At 30.9% G+C, this 17308-nt stretch overlaps 1 protein-coding gene across 1 annotated transcript in view; it reads left to right on the forward strand.

Annotated features, from left to right (window-relative positions):
* Positions 1-6297: 6297 nt before the first annotated feature.
* Positions 6298-17308, forward strand: part of LOC122857503 (homeobox protein B-H1-like) — a 28338-nt gene continuing 17327 nt past the window's right edge. The window contains exons 1-2 of the mRNA XM_044159709.1: positions 6298-7345; positions 14138-14360. Coding sequence (XP_044015644.1) covers positions 6889-7345; positions 14138-14360 — 680 coding nt within the window. The 5' untranslated portion in view covers positions 6298-6888. The remainder of the gene's footprint in view (positions 7346-14137; positions 14361-17308) is intronic.

Consider the following 17308-nt stretch of genomic DNA (forward strand, 5'->3'; position numbering starts at 1 on the left):
AAGAAAATGATTGAAGTGAATCTAAATAAATGTCTGGAAATAGTGACAGGTGTTCTAGGTAGTGGTAAACCTGGAAACGTGTCAAACAGCCCAAAAAGGGATCACTTCGTGCTAGAAGTCCGTGCTAGAAGTTCAAGAAGTTCATGTTGGTCAAGAGGTTCAAGAAGTCCACGTCGAGAGACTCATTCAAGAAGATCAAGAGTCAAGACAATCAGAGACTCGTTCAAGAAGACCAAGTCAAGAAAATCGTCGAAGAAGAAAAAGAGACAAGTGTCGCTCGAGTATCTGAGACTCGCGGAGGAGCATGAGTGTAATGCCTATGACTGGAAACCAAAATGCTGCATTAAACTCAGTTACTGTCAATGTTAATGCTTTATCTGATCGTCTACTTGAAAAAAAATGAGAGACACCATTGTGAAAGGATATTGGGATAGTAGAAGATCAAAAAGTAAGAATCCTAGAAAAATAACAGAGCAAGTCGAGAAGTCCCATTGCCAGTAATGGATATCAAAGTCGTCAAACTCGAGAGAGATCGTTGAACAAGGTTCGTGAAGCAGCAAATCATGTCGAACAACAACAAGAGATCCAGCATTTGAGTATGATGATAGATCAGCTGCAGAACAGAACACCAAAAAGCCATGATGCTGGCAATTTTTATAGAAAGGGGGATGAAAAATTGATTCCAATTTATGATCCAAGCAACTCGAATTAAGCGTGCAAAACTGGATTGAAAGAGTAAAAGTTCAAAGACGCAAAGTTAAAGTAGCATTGACACCATGACATGCAGCTGAGGGGTTATGTATATACGTATGATGGTACAGACTGAGAAGTTGCAAAAAAGAATCTGATGAAAAGGTTTAGCAAGATAAAAGCCTTTGAGTCATTAATGCAAGGAGCTATATATTACAAGGCGTACCCTGGACAATCATTGAGTGAATATTGTTTTAGAAACTCACTGCATTAATTGATCAAGTAAAAGCTCACGTCATGTGATTGGATCTTAGAAATTATATTTTGTACTAGTTGCATATTTGAGAAATATTGAAACCGTCCAGCCTTGTGTATTTGAGCTGAATACTTATTCATCTACATTTTTCTTTATTTATAAAGAAAAATATAATATATATATATGTATTTATTATTCATTTAGATAATTTTAAGCACCTTTCCGAGATTATTTATTGACCCAATTTCAAGGACGTTTTGTAAAATTGCTTTATAAAATTTTTTCAGATTAAATTTATACAATTATTCAATTGAAAATATTAAAATTATAATAACCATAGAAGGTCATTGATTTGACAAAGTCAAAAAACTACAAATAAAATAGTATATTTCGTTACAAGTGCCCACTCAGAGAGTGTGCTCTCAACGAATTTGGAGGGGCAAGCACGAGCCTTGGCGAGTGTTTCCCCTCCAAATGAGTTGTGAGCGGGCTCTCTGATTGGGCACATGTAACGAACCATATTTTATGTTACTAGGGACAGTGGTAATAATGTGTGAATTTCTAAAAAGCGCACTACCCCTCTTACGCTTTGGAAATTCACACATTATTCCCACTGCCCTTGTAACATAAAAAGTATTTACGACACAATGGTGGTGAGAATAATGCATAAAAAGAAATCTACACATTATTCCCACCGCCCTAATGGCATAAAATATTTTATGTTACAAGGGCAGTGGGAATAATGTGTGAATTTCCAAAGCGCAAGAGGGTAAAATTCTTTGAAATCTTTACACAAAAGGCTATCGGTTCGTTCCCACATGTGCCAATCAGAGAGCGCTCACAACTGAGGAAACGCCAGGCTCGATAACTACCTCAATCTATCTTATTTTATTTTTTTTTTGTCAAATTTTGAAATAAATACCAACTATTTCCTTGCTAGGTCACCACATGGTAGTATCGTATATACAAATATTCATTCATCTATTTGTATAAAAAATAAACAAGTCAAGATGCATGGTGGACGGAGAAAAATTTTCACCAAATTTAACTATGCTGCCACCTTACCAAAGAACTATCTTTTGACTATTGAAATACTTACTATTATTTTAACGAAAAAAAACAATAGTAGTCTTGAAAAATTAAAATGTAGCATAGCGATTTTCGCATGTTTTTTTTTTTGCTATTTCCCGATGAAAAAATTACAACGCATAACGAAATTTTTACAGAAACCAAATTTAAAATTTAAAATAATCTAGCTTAAGGAGGTTATGCATAGAGATGCACACGAGACGAGACGAGACGAGATTTAATCGAGTCTCGTCTCGGCCTCATCTCGAGTAAAAAAAATCGGAGTCTCGTCTAGTGTCGGCTGTATAAATATGAAGTGAACAAAAGTAAACTTTTTTTTTTTATTATCAATACAACATTTTTAAATATATACATTCTTGTAATATATGCATATAAAATAATTTTTTTTCTCTTTTATTCTTTTATAACGTATGAGTACTTTATTAGTTTTTTTTCAATTATTAATTAACAATAAATATTGTATTTATTTTAACTCAAAAATTACGTATCGATTGTACTGCAGTTCATGAACAACAAACAAAAAAAATATATAAAATGAATATAAATTAATAATAAATAAATCAAGTTTAAATTAAAAAAAAAAATGCTCATTTATACTTTGATTTAACATATATAATGAAGATGTTCTTTATTGATTTCGTATATCTAAATCAAAATATAATTTACCATTATTTTTTAAAATTAAGCTGGATTTCAATTTAATTTTTATTCATTTTATATATTTTTTCGTTTGTTTATGTTTATTATATAGATGTATAAGATTGATGTATAAGAACTTAATACTAAAAAAGGCACCACAAAAAAAAAAAAAAAAAAATTTTTAGTAACGAATTCGTTCTATTGAAAATTAAAAATTTTCAAAACTCCGGCGAAAGGCCGTGTGGTTTATCTCGATTATTCCAATTTCATTACAGTTTAATTTTTTTTACAATTTTAAATTATATGATCGAATTTTTTTTTTTTTTTCTGCTCTGACGTGCGCTGTCAAATTATGTACACAAATCAAAATACAGATAAAACAAATTTGAGGTTATACTTCATGTAGGTATTGATATCAATGATTCTATTAGATCTGTTCAAGAAATAAATCAATACAAATATTAAAAAAATAAATCGTTCAATTTACTTTTTTTTTAACTAAACAAATTTTTTTTTTAAATTATTTTGTTTAATACTTTTATTTATAAAAATTTTTCCGTGGCAATTTTTTTTTTTTTTTTTAATAACGTGATAATTTAAATAACTATTTTATCGATCAAGCAAATTATAACCACAGCAAAGAAACTTTTACGCATGCGCGCATTCCTTTTTTGTCAAAAAACAGTGTTAAAATTTAAATTATTAGTTGTTTATACTTTCAATAACTTTTGAACAAATAAACATAAAAAAATTTGTAGAGCCCAAAAAATTTTTGATTAAATTTCTGAGAGCCACACTCTCTTCTAAAAAACCGTTAAAAGCAATCCTTCATGTCTATTTTTTTATTAGAACATACCAGACACTACTTATTATTATAAACAATTGTTGATAACTAATTAACGCGAGTTCGGAGCGTTTTTTATCAAGACAGTGTGGCTCTTGGTATTTAAAAGGCCAACAATTTGAGACCAAATGGAAGTATATAATTTAATTTTTTAAAAAGTTATGCGAGGTATAAAAAAACGTAAATTTTGTTTTTTTGTTAATTAACAAATTTCTAACAATAGCAAAAAAAAAACTACCTCTTAATTATATAGATTTTGCAATTTTAAATGTCTAGGCAAAAAATCGCATCCACGATTTGTTTTTAGTTTTCTTAATATTTTGATTTTAAAATTTTTGCAAAAACATTTTTTGTTGATAACTAATTTATTAACAATGAGAATATTTTTTTTTCTATTCTCGGTTGTAGTATTTCTTCTAAGCTTTAATTTGGTTCTAATACGAACATCCTATCTATATTATTTCAGAAGACATGAACATTTTTCTTAATTCATATAGTGAAAACAATACTAGTAGGCTTCCGCCTACGTAAAATTAAGAAAACCAAATTTGATATTATTGATTGATGAGAGACTCGCGAGAAGTCTCGGACTAATGCTAGTATCGTCTCGGTCTCGTCTCGCCTGAAAAATTGTCAGTCTTGTCTCGGTCTCGTCTCGAGTTCGCGAGACAAGACGAGAAAGTGCCGAGACTGGTCTTTTGCTGGTTTTTTTTTTTTTTCTCCGTGTAGCAAAGAATATTTTTTTTTTTTTTGCTCTGTATATTCCTAAAATTTTACTTTGTTGTTGTGGACAAAATTAAAATGATCCTCTGAAAATTTACAATGTAGCATAGTAGATATTTGACTTTCTTGAAATTCCTGTAGGTGTCACTAACAAATACAAAGCAACATATTTAAAATTACAATAGGCAGGCGTGACTTTGCTTATTTTCCGATTGTTGATGTAAAACAAATAAAATATCATTTTCACATGCGTTATCGTGGCGTTATATGGGGTTCAAGTCCTGGGCTTGGACGGTTTTTTATGTCTACGTATTTATCGTAGAAAAAAAAAAAAGAAACACAATTTTTCATAATATTTTTTTTGAGCGTTTATAAACAAAGTAAATTTTGCATTTGACCATTTTAAAAATTACTATGCCACACCGCGGAAGGTCACATGGCCAGTATAGGTGGCGTTCTTCAATGAAAATTGCTATGCTCCATCTCGATTTTTAATATGATGCTCTTATGTTACCAGCTTACTGTAACACAACGCAAAAATTGCTATGCTATTATATTTAAAAAATATGTAAATTTTTTTCCGCGTGATTTAAATGGGTTAATGTTGGTACTATATATGATCATCTAGTAACCCAGGTAGATATGAGTCAATTTTTTCAGATCTTTTTGATATTTATGATACACTGTATTTGTATTCATTCTGTGTTAATTGTTATAATTTTTGCTATCCTAAACAATTTTGAGAATTACTGTCAGCCTTGTTGTGTCGATCGGTACTCTATCTATAGTGGTAAGTGAATTTTGGATCGAAAAGCGTAACAGATTGATTTCAAATTAATGCGTTAATTTGACTTACAAAGTCGAAAATGAAAAAGTAAATTTATAAGCTATAGCTATATATGAACATCGTTATTATTTTTCAAGAGTTATTTAGACACAGAAGGTGATCTGATAATAATTTTGTTTTAATAACAAGATTTCGAAGCATGTTATAATTAATAAATAATAACACAAGTATTATTAATGATAGTTCTTAATTAATAGAGTTCATGGTAGAGCATTGATAACCAAAACTAAAAAATAAAATTTGGATTGATGAATCCAATGCCTATGTGTTCTTTTTTACCCTATATCGTAAACTACCATAATTTGTTAATAACGTTAAAAGCAAAAAGTTGGCCCATTGAATATGACAGCGTTTTCATTATTTACACGCGGTCTTCAGTATTCACATGATTTATTTTACCTCTTTCAAACTCACAATTCTTATGTTTTCATTGAATATTTCATCACTTCTTGATGATCCATTATCAGCTTTTGCTTTTTTTTCACAAACATTTGGTATTATAAATATAATTGTATATAATTGTAATATCCAGATTTTGGGACTTAATGTTCACTTAACGCCTCAATTATTTCATTTATATATATGACAATTTGATGTGAATTTTATAATATATTTTCAGACGCATAATAAAGCAAACTCAAAGCAAGTATCGGAAATGTATATATATATATACAACTATCTTATATGCATATAAGATAATTTTAAAAATAACCCAGAATTTTAAAATTCATCTGAATATAGTTGAGATGACGCCGCTGACAATAGTAGAAATTAATTTGATGAGTAGATAATCACTCTTCCTATCAACTTTATCTAGCTCTATATATAAATTTTCATTATAACACTACAATACATATATAAATATAATTCGTATCTTATTCATCATTATCATTTTTTTTACGGTTTTCTTTTATTTATCACGTCCTTGTTTTCATCAAGTGTTTTTTTTTTGGTAATCTTCTTCAAGCACGACCGACCATAATGAAAGATATTAACTACAATTTTATATCGAATTACTGCTGAAACACATTTGAAATTACTTGGGCGGGGACCCGACTATTCACCAGGCTGAAGTTTAAGCGTTACGTGGATTGGTTGTTTTGTTATAAAGATTTTGGATTGGATAGTCAACGTTCAGAGTAGGGGCTATAGAGGGCGTAACCAAAATGCGATATGGCTGACGCAGAGTCCCCCAAGAACGGTCAGACCATGAGTGGGGTTTACTTGTTCAACGCGTCTCAGTCGAGTTTGCTCAATGAACAAGTTCAGACGCTAAATTTATCGGGCTTTTTTCATTATTCGAAGAAATTTTAATAATATTATAATGAGTGCATTATGAATGGATTGTGACAGCGAGGATTCAATACGAAAAAACCTAACACTGTATATGATGATTGAAAAAAGTTAATAAGAAATGTGATTTGTGTCGATATTAATCGTTATTAGTTATTTTCCTTATTAAGTGAATTATTGATGTATCAAAAGTGACATGTTGGAAACTTGAAAAAAAGAGTGATTCAGGTTCAATAGCGATTTAAGAAAAAAATTTAAACAAAAATAAAGTGGCAATGGCTAGCAAGTGCACTCCTGTCTACGGTAAATATTTAAATAGCTAACTAGTTAGCTTAATCAAATAACCAAATAAATAATAATGAAAACGACTATTTATTGAAGAAAATAAAAGTTTCATGAATACATGACGATTGGTAAAGTGTTTGTGTTTGCTGTATTGCGATTTTCGACGCACTCATTTCATCAAAGAGTGATAAGACAATCGATCTATTACCGAGGCAGTACGCGATGACGGTCCATCATCAGAGCCACCACGTTGCTGCGTTGAGTGGTATAACAGTGCAATCAAGTAGCAGTGGTGGTGGTGGTGGCGGTGGTGATAGTGGTGGTGACAGTAGTGGTGGCTTAAATTTAAGTCGGATAGCTAATCTGGAAGCTCATCATCGTGGCATAGAAAATATGGAGCGTTTAACAAATAGTACGGAATCACATAACATAAACAATGAACGTCCACTAGATGCCTTGATGACAATTCCACACAGATCGCGTTTCATGATCACTGATATTCTTGCTGATGCATCAAGTCCATCAAGTCTTCAGAGTCATGAACCTCCCGGCAGTCCCCCTATAGCACCCCGGGATCTCAGTTTACGACACCAATCTAACAAGACACTGAATCTCAAACGAAAACGCGACGATGATAGTGATGCGAGTCATCATGATGCCACCTCAGTTTCATCTAATGGTAAGACCATCTCAATGATAATTATATCAATTTTGGTTTGTGAAGGCTATTTAACATTAAGTGTATAGAGCACTTCCTGTGACCCCTAAACAACACATAATAATGATTGTCTCATATAATATACATATAAGGTTTTAACATCCGTCGGTGAATGAAACTATGAAAGGCAAGTCTTTCACAAGCTCGTATCGGCTTGTCCTCTCTAATGATCTAAACGGCCTCATAAATCTCTAATTATAGATACCCTTCTTTATTTCATTCATACCTGGCGACGGAAAGAAATCTCCTTATAAAAAAAAAAAAAAAAATACATTTTTTTAATATTGGTTTTTTTTTCAGCTTTTCTATTTATTGTATTATATTTTGTTATTTCTATGCTTCGATATCAATCAAACTCCATTTCTCAGCAAATAATTAAAAAATACTAATTTTGAGCAGTGTGAGACAATCATTTATAAACTGTAGTTTTATTCTGTAGAATCGTATTTAATCTATAATTTTTTTCTACAAAATGATATTCACATTAAGTGGGTGTTAATTATTAATCTATAGAAGCATAGAGAAGACAATTGGCTATTGATTACGTTTAATATAAACATAATCCCTCCTGTAAAAGGTAGGGAAAAAAACAGTAAAACACGTATAAATTGTAATATACTATACTATAATAGGAAAAAAATGCAAGTTAAACATTATTGTTATTCCAAGTATTGTCCAAAAACAGCTAGTCTACAAAAAACAAAGAAAAAATAAATAAGTTTTTTAAAAAAATCTGACGAGGATATAATTCTTTGAGGCGCGTGTAGACAAGTTTATCCGCTTAGCGTGTGTACGCCCGTTATGAAACGTCACTCGGTTCGTCAAGGACTCTGTTGAGCACAGTTTCACAGCCTGTCAGTTAAGTGAGATTTTTGAGAGATTTTTTTTTTTACCAAAGGTTAAAAACCTAGAGATGAAGTGAATAAGAGAGAACAAATATACTAAAAGAAGACCTCATCTATGATACCCTATATATATATAATAAATTCTAGGGTTGACTTAATCTGAGAACCAGAAATGACGGCCAACCGTTTAGACTGGCTTCCGTCCCCTCATTTGGCTTTTCGAACGACTGTCAGCACCAAAAATGTTTAAATACTATTCATACATTATAAGATAAAAAAAAAAATTGAGGTTTTGATCATTCTTGCATATCCATAAATTTAGATGAAAAAATAATGCACCGTACAATATAGTAATTAATAATTATACAAAGAACACACAAATTTTGGAAATACTTTCATCTTTAACCAGCAAACCTGACCTACAGCAAACGAACGAGTATGTAACCAAACTATACTTGTGAAAATATATATGTATATTGTAATATGCAGTAGTCAAAATTCGTGTCGCTGTTTTTTAAGTCTGATGTAACGAAATTTTCGAATTATCCCCTTAACTCTTGGCATTGTTAGGTTCGATCTCACCTCAGTTCGACTATCCAAATTTTAAATCTTTATCTGGCAGCTTACGACCATGATAATGTATCATTCATCATCAGAATCGTTAATGATGAATGTTGAATCAACATTCGGTGCAATAAAATTAAACACTTTTTGCCTATATATAAGTGCCAAGTTCACGTCACTTTCAAAATGATCATCATATTTATAGTTTCACTATACAATAATGAACATTCATCACGACAAGATGATACGATCATGACGATAATCAATACGATAATCCGTATAGTATATCATCATTATGATACGATAGATATATTTGTACTGACGGTCATATGAATAATACATGAATAAAGTTAGTATAGTATCCCATATATTTAAAGTTACTAAGAAAATAATTTTTTTGTTTTTTAAAAAAACAGTTGTATCTATAGTTCCAATTTGATCCATACGCACATATTCGTGAGACCTTAAGATTAGATTTTTTATAAAAATATATGTGCATATATATATTTTGTAGGTAATTTCAATAGAAGATTTAAGCATGCGCACATTTATTTTATTAATATCAATGAATTCTTCACGCTACGCCTCTCACAGTTTCAAGTTGCCACGTGTACACAATAATCGAAATTAAGAGAATCACTATACAAAAGGTACTCCTTAATTTCATTTTTGTTCGTGAATATAATCCAGTCAAATGTAAATATGCCTACATATATACGGGTATATATACATGCTCTGTTATCAGTTGATAATAATGAGCAGTCTATCTCTCTTATAAAAATCAAAAAAATAAAAACATTAAACCCAATTTAACTTGTGTATATACATATATTAGAATTTTCTTTCAACTCTCAGAGTGCTGACAGGACATAGTGATCTATAGTATGTTAGAATCGTAGAAATATGTACCTGACAGGAAAAAATGTTAAATACTAACGATGTAAGACAAAGAAAGAACAATCGAACGCGCCACTCAGACGCTCTTTGGAGACCGTACTCTAACTGACCGAAATTTTTCCCATGACGACAAAAATTTTTCTTGAATCAAGAAACCCATGTAGGAATTGCCAAGACTCACAATACGGCCAGGTCTTATCCCAATAATGGCATCCAGTGCTCGGCAGCCAATGTCACGCCATTCATGGGCCAACTCTTGGTAAATGCATGGTTGGCCAAGACTGAGGATAGAAGTATAAGCCAGGGCTGACAAATCGAAGGTTGGCTAATCAACCATTCATCGGCCAAGTCTTGGTAAACTATTGGATGGCCAAGAATGGAAACAAATTATTAAGCCAAGGCTTGGATTATTAACGGCTGGCCAACTTTTGGTCAACCATTCATCGGCCAAGCCTTGATAAAGTATTGGGTGGCCAACCTATGACTTGCCATTCTTTGGCCAAGTGTCGTTCTTCGGGTCATCAAGACTGATTTTTTTCATTTTTTTGACATGTATGTATAAATGTAGAAGAGCCACTGTTATGTTATTTAATATCGAAAATTGGTTTGTTCAATAATATATAACAGCTATTCACTTTTTACGCATATATTTATATCAACGAAAACTTTAAAAAAAATTTTGTTTTTCGAATCATGAGAATACATCTGGGTGTAAAAACAAATACTAATAAAACTTATATTTATACTCATGTACATTCTTTTTGCATATAAATTACCGATTATCGACCAAGTGTTGATTGATTCTTGAGTTATCATGATTGGAATGAATGTTTAATTTGAACAAATTTTCGTCGCTTTTAATTATTGCTGCTGTGGTTAAGTAGGTAAAGGTTCTAGAATGACACACAGGAATTCCTGTATTTGTTTAAATAAATTAAAAGCTATTGACAAATGGCTAAGGAAAGAATGTGTCTTACGCCCTGGTAGAAATCTCGGCCCATAAATGTCAATAAAATAACTATTTTTACTAGATTCAAACTCAAGTTTAGATAGTTTGTATTTTAAAAGCTAGACAGAACTTACAAGCTTCACAGAAATGGTCAATCGGCTAATATATAGCTAGTTTTGCTAGACACTAAAAAAAATAATAATAACAATAATACGCTTTTTTTCCTTATTTTTTTGTACAACTGTCTGTACGAGGATCGAACCTACCTACCTAGCTTTAAAGCGAGTGTATTACCCCTAAGCCATCGCCGTTAACGTGAAGACTAGTAAATTTTCATAGTTATTAAAAAATACCTTCAATTCATACAAAAAACGTTATTTTTAGATACATAAATATAATAAATCAATAAATTGAATAAACTGAATGAATATAAAAATTAAAAACAAAATTCATTTATTTTTTTAATTTTTTTTACGTAAGTATTAGACGAAAAATGTGACTTTATTTCGTAGACTAATAAATTATCAAAATTGCTAAAAATGTCTAATTGTACACTCTTTTAGTTGTGCATACATCAAAAATTCCTTTAATTAATAATATTTCAATTTTATCGTCAACAAAATACAGTCATGATATCATCTTTCGTTAATAAATAAAAAGCTACAAGAAAAATGGCTAAAGAGAGGATGTTGCTTACCAATTAATTTTTAAAGAATTAATTTAGCCAAAGAAATTAATTACCGAGTTCTAGTCCAAGTGATGCCAATTATTTATGGTGTCAATATATCGTTCTGATAAATCATTAATTATATATATGAAAAAAATAGTGGTGTTTAAATAATTGTGAAATAATTTTTTTATTAAGGTAATAAATTTTTGGAAGTCTTTGCCGAGTAATTTCAGCCGATGCTTGGCCCAGTACTGGTATAGCTGAGCTTAATTTGGTGTCACTCCCCAAGCATCGACCCAACCATGGAGCAATATGCCAAGTATGCCAAGTTTTGGCAACATTTCGCCAGGCTTGGGCCATTACTCAGAAATTCAGAAATACTTGATTGGAATGATTGTGCCACTTATAGATGATAAATATGATTTCATGTCCATGATTCTTATTCAGATTTTATGCAAAAACACTTTTTGAAAAAAGAGCTACTTGTAGAAAGGAAATACTAACTCAGCTGATTGCATATACTTGGTCAGAAAAATATGATATTTTTAAAAAAATATCGGTATTTAGATACAAAAAAAGGAATAAGAGATATTGAATATTTAAAAAAAATGACAAAATATATTATTTCACATTTTTAATATTTACATCATAAATAATTATTGTTTAAAAATACAGAATATCCAAATTGTAGCTAATAAAAATATACGCTTCTTTTGGTTATACTATGAAGTGTCTAGGTCTATTAAATATAATGATATGACTGTTTTTTTTCCGTCGACAAATGCAATACTACGGTGACCACCTCCGTAACATGCTTTTTTGGATATTATATTGAGAAATTATACACTGCAATAACTTCCAACTTTTAATTTATTTCCATATCTTTCTCAACAAGTCTATCAGTTTTTATTTCAAATGAAAAACGATTCCATTGAATATTGTTTTTTTTTTTTTTTTGTTTTAAGCTATTCTAATTTTTTAAGCAATCATACCATGTAGATTTTGCTATAACGATAACATATAACGGCTTTCACTCGGTCCGATGACGACTTACTAATTATTAGAAGCCAGGCTGGGGCCATTCAACGACCATTCAAGAGCATCTGTTATACAAAATCAAGCAGTGGCAAGCAGTTGTTGTCAGTTTAGCTGAATCTAACACCTGATGAATTATACTTATATACAACATCGACCAGCCATCGGTTGGCCATTACACGGAGAACGCCTCGGCTACCGAAAAAAAGACCTAAAATTATTTGCTATTGCTTGATAGGACTAATTACGACCTATCAATGACTACAAATAACTATTGAAAACTGAAAATAACCTGAAAAATTTTATCTCACGATCAGATGAACACATAGCTTTTTAAGAAAGACTATTCATGTCACTGTATTACGTTTTGATAAACTTGGACTATAGAAGCCATCGGTTCTTCCGAAAAAATTTTTTTGCATGTATATTTCTTATTCGCGTATATTGATTATATGAAAATCAAATAATAGAAATGTAGAAAAAAAAGTGAAGTATATAGCCCTTGGCAATATTGTCAGGTAAAATATACGAATGTTAGAAGGAAATAAAGAAGTAAAAAAAGATAAAAAAAATAACCATCTTGACAGAGGGCGTTTTCAGATTTTTTTTTTTATATGAAAAATAAAGCTCTATATATATGTCGAATTGGATCGGCCCATTACAGAGAAGGAATGAGTTATGAAGCAAGTAAAAAAGACTTTGAAATAAAGTTGGAAGAAAAAGTTTCAGCTAGCGTCTTGAAAGTGTCTTAAAAGAAAAACTCTACCGTCGAGATTTCTGTATCACATAGTAAATTTAGTATTCCAACCTCCTTTTCTCCTGGAACATTCTGAATTTTCCAGACCACCCGTCTCCATATACTTACCACTACAAACAGCTTTCATTACCAGGAGTATTTTTTTAGAATGTTCTCGATCTCAGTAAGCTATTTGGATGGTTTCATTTAGGAAAATCTGTTTGATCAAACGGACACTAAGAGCTATATATGTATCTGCCCAGATTGACTCAATCAAACCTATGTGCGTTGTATTTCCAATCAATAATATACGGCCCAAGTAACTGCAGGGTTATGTGTTTTTTATAATAAACTTTGTACTTACATTACATATTACATATACATATTACATACACATATTACATATACATTACATATTACATATACATACATATAAAATATCTTCAGTTTATATTTTGGACATGAACTATACTAGATACTTTAAAGTAACGATATTGTCTTTTACGATAAATTTTCTGAATACTTGATCTCATGCGAAATTCACCAATCCTGAAATTTTTCTTACGTATTATTAAGGTATCCTATTGAGTGGAGCACTTGGAAACAAATATGGAAGTTCTAGTGGCTGGGCTTCCTCACTTTTGTGAACAATGATAATTACATTTGTGATAATGTGCGCGCGACTTTCTAAGTGAACCAATCCAGTGGATAGGCGAAGCTCTTACCGGCCAATGGCGTATCGTCTGCGTATTACAATATATGTATAATGTGTAGATGTATCAAATTTTTGACGTTGACTGAAAACTAATAGAATTTGACTTCAAATTAATACATTGGTTGTATATTTCGAGTACGTACTATATACATACAAAGTCATATTCACCTCCAGCTTTTATATCTATATATAGGTATTTAACAAATGTACCTAGAAATTAGAATTTCTTGCATTTTATTCTAATATTTTGAAAGGTTTCATAGGAATATAGGATGTTATATTAGAATCCGAATCGAATTCATGAACGATTAAAATATAAATCATCCAAATTTCTCGTTATAGGTGTTAAGGAAGATGATGCTAAAGAGTCATCATCATCAACTATGAGCTCACCACCAAGCAAAAAACAACGAAAGGCAAGGACGGCATTTACGGATCATCAGCTACAAACACTTGAAAAGAGTTTTGAAAGACAAAAGTATCTTAGTGTTCAAGACAGAATGGAACTTGCAGCAAAACTTCAGTTGACAGATACGCAGGTCAAAACATGGTATCAGAATAGAAGGTATGGTAAAAAATCATACAATTATTAATATATCAACAAAACTGTTTTAGTTCAAAAATATTTACGTCTTGAGACAAAAACTTTTAGCGTTTAGAGTAAAAAAAATCGTCTCCTCTCGGATAGGCCATTTGTTAAAAAAAAATAAGTTTAAGTTTGAGGTTGATTTCGAATATGTGAATTCCTGGTAGACTTTTATTTTTTTAGTCTCCTTTTTTGAAAAAAGAAATTATCCATACTGACATTTATAAAAAATTTTTATTGCGGGTTTTTGGGATATATACTGTCAAAGTTGATAACTTTAACACACAACACATTGGAAGTGAAGAGTTATGCAGGTGGGCCACGCACGTCACTATAAATTGCGATCGCTGAATAAACTATTTTTATTATTGTAATGTAACTGGTTCATCAACTGTCAGTAAAACGTCAATATATTGTTAAATAAATTTCACACATTTATAAAAAAATGCTTTTTCGAAGTTTAATATCTATTTGACATTTTATTGTAAATTATATGCCACCAAATATTATTGTCAGCTCATAGAAAATTATATATTTCGTTCTATATTTTGATCATTTTGGTTACACGCGATATATATACATATATGCAGCATATATATACGTAGTGATACATATAGAGATGGATATATGCTGTCTTATATACAATATACGATTCTAATTGCAACCATGGTTAATATTTAATTAATAATATTTGGCTTAGATAATATATACGGCATTGTTAATGGTACTGATACGGGGAAATTTACGAGAAATACGGGAGCATTTACGAGTTTACACAACACAAACAGTCCTATATACACACACGCTAATGTGGGTATACAACCATTGCATTTTCACCGTAAATTTTTTCGTAACCTGTATAAATATCCCTGAATACGGTGCGAATACGGTTACTGGATAACATATAATGGATAACATATAAAGCTGATAATATTTGGCTAGTGACCGCTGAGTTCTGCCACCATAGGTGCTGTTCTATTCAACTGTTTTTCAAAGACACTGTCACCCCCAATAAGCATTACCTCAATTCAATTTTTCGTCTGTTTTGGTTGATAAATAATTTTCATTTTTTGCAAGCTGCGATGTACAGAGACAGAAACATATACAAGCATACATTATAGTATTTAGTGCCCAATTTATACTTTGCTTGCTGTTAAATATTCGTACCCACCCATACGATCGTTGACTCGTATACTCTGAGACGGGCATAAATATATTAGTACAATGATGAGACTTGAAATCAAACTTTAAACATTGACATAACAATGAAAAAATTGATTCTTAAACACAAATTATTCTTTCTGGTTTGGATCATTTTTTTATTGTTTGAAAACAATCTGGTCTTAAATCGAGACGTGTTCATTCATAATCCGAGATGTTTGATTAGAGAGGCAAATGAATCGAACATTTTCGTATTCCAGCTAAATTTAATTCAAGCCAATTTTTCCATAGTCAAGAAATTTTATTTGCAAGATCAAAAGTTCGGTTGATGAAAGTTTTTTTTTTTTATTAGAATTTTTATTATTTTTTATTCTTGTTGTTAAAAGAAAACTCTCTGATGTTGCTCAAAAAAAGAAATAAATCGTGTATTAGAGACAATAGTTGGTTTGTAATAAAAAGAATAAGAAATTTTGTTTGTTTTAGTCATATAGTGTCTTGTTTCAAACGATAGCTATAATAGCTGGTTTGCTTTAAGAAGAAAACTTCTAAAAGTAAATCACACTGTAGAAATTTTTTTTGGAAAAATATAACAAAACGCCTTTTTCCAGAAAACTTTTGGAATTTTACAAAACTTTTGTTTTTGTAATTTTTTATAGTTTTTTTACAAAATGTTTAGTTTTACAAATTTTTGTTATAATTACAGTTTTGTAAATTTCCAAAAAAGAAATTTCCCGGATAGAAATTTGTTCAAGATAGCCTGAACACTGAACCAGGCCAGGATATCGTAGGGCTTTCCCTATTCAATTAACTCTATCACAACCTGATCCACTCTGGATCATGCTAGCCATATCATATTCTTAATAGAGATAGCCTGATCAAATTCGGATCAAGATAAAAATATTTTAAAAATAAATAAAGCTGATATTTTTATCTTGATCAAGCCCTGATCCGGATTAGATCAGGCTATCCCCCACGAAAAAATATATATCCGAGATATATCCAGATAAGAATATATCCTAAAAATTTCTGGAGAAAAAAATAGTAACGCACTCTTGTAGCAACACCTGTGACTATTGTGTGCACAAAATTCAAAGGCGGACCATATTAAGCTTTCAGTAAATTATACACCAAGCAAACTGTCACAGATTCTCTCCATTTCACAGATTGCCTGGTCAGTATAGCATCGAACTATGTCCAGCACATAGGGATGGCCTGATCCAATCCCGATCAGGACTTGATCAGGATAAAAATATTCGATTTATTCAATTTTTAAATATTTTCATTTCGATCATTTGTAACAAATGTTTTAATTTTTATCGTTTGAAATAATTATTCTACACTTAAATGGTTGATTCTCTTGTTATAAACCATCGACTGTTTGTAACAAGAAACTAGCGGCACAATTTCTATGTCTATTCCCACATAATTTTTTTGGCAACATTAATTCCTTAGCTAGATCTTTACCTTAGCTACTGCTTTCCCTTGGACATATTTATCTTTTTCAAATAAAATTACATGTATTTTATTTATTAAATGAATAAAAATCTCAAGAACAAGCAGTAGTTGAGGGAAAGAAGAAGCTAAGGAATTACGGTTGCCAAAAAAATTATGTGGTAAGCAACATTAATTCCTTAGCCACATCCTTTCTTTAGCTACATCTTTTCCTTGGACATTTATTTTTTAAAAATAAAATAACACGTATTTTATTTATTAAATGAATTAGAATCTCAAGGACAAGCAGTAGCTAAGGGAAAGAAGTAGCAGTT

The sequence above is a fragment of the Aphidius gifuensis genome, linkage group LG5, assembly GCF_014905175.1.
Source record: "Aphidius gifuensis isolate YNYX2018 linkage group LG5, ASM1490517v1, whole genome shotgun sequence".
NCBI lineage: Eukaryota > Metazoa > Arthropoda > Insecta > Hymenoptera > Braconidae > Aphidius > Aphidius gifuensis.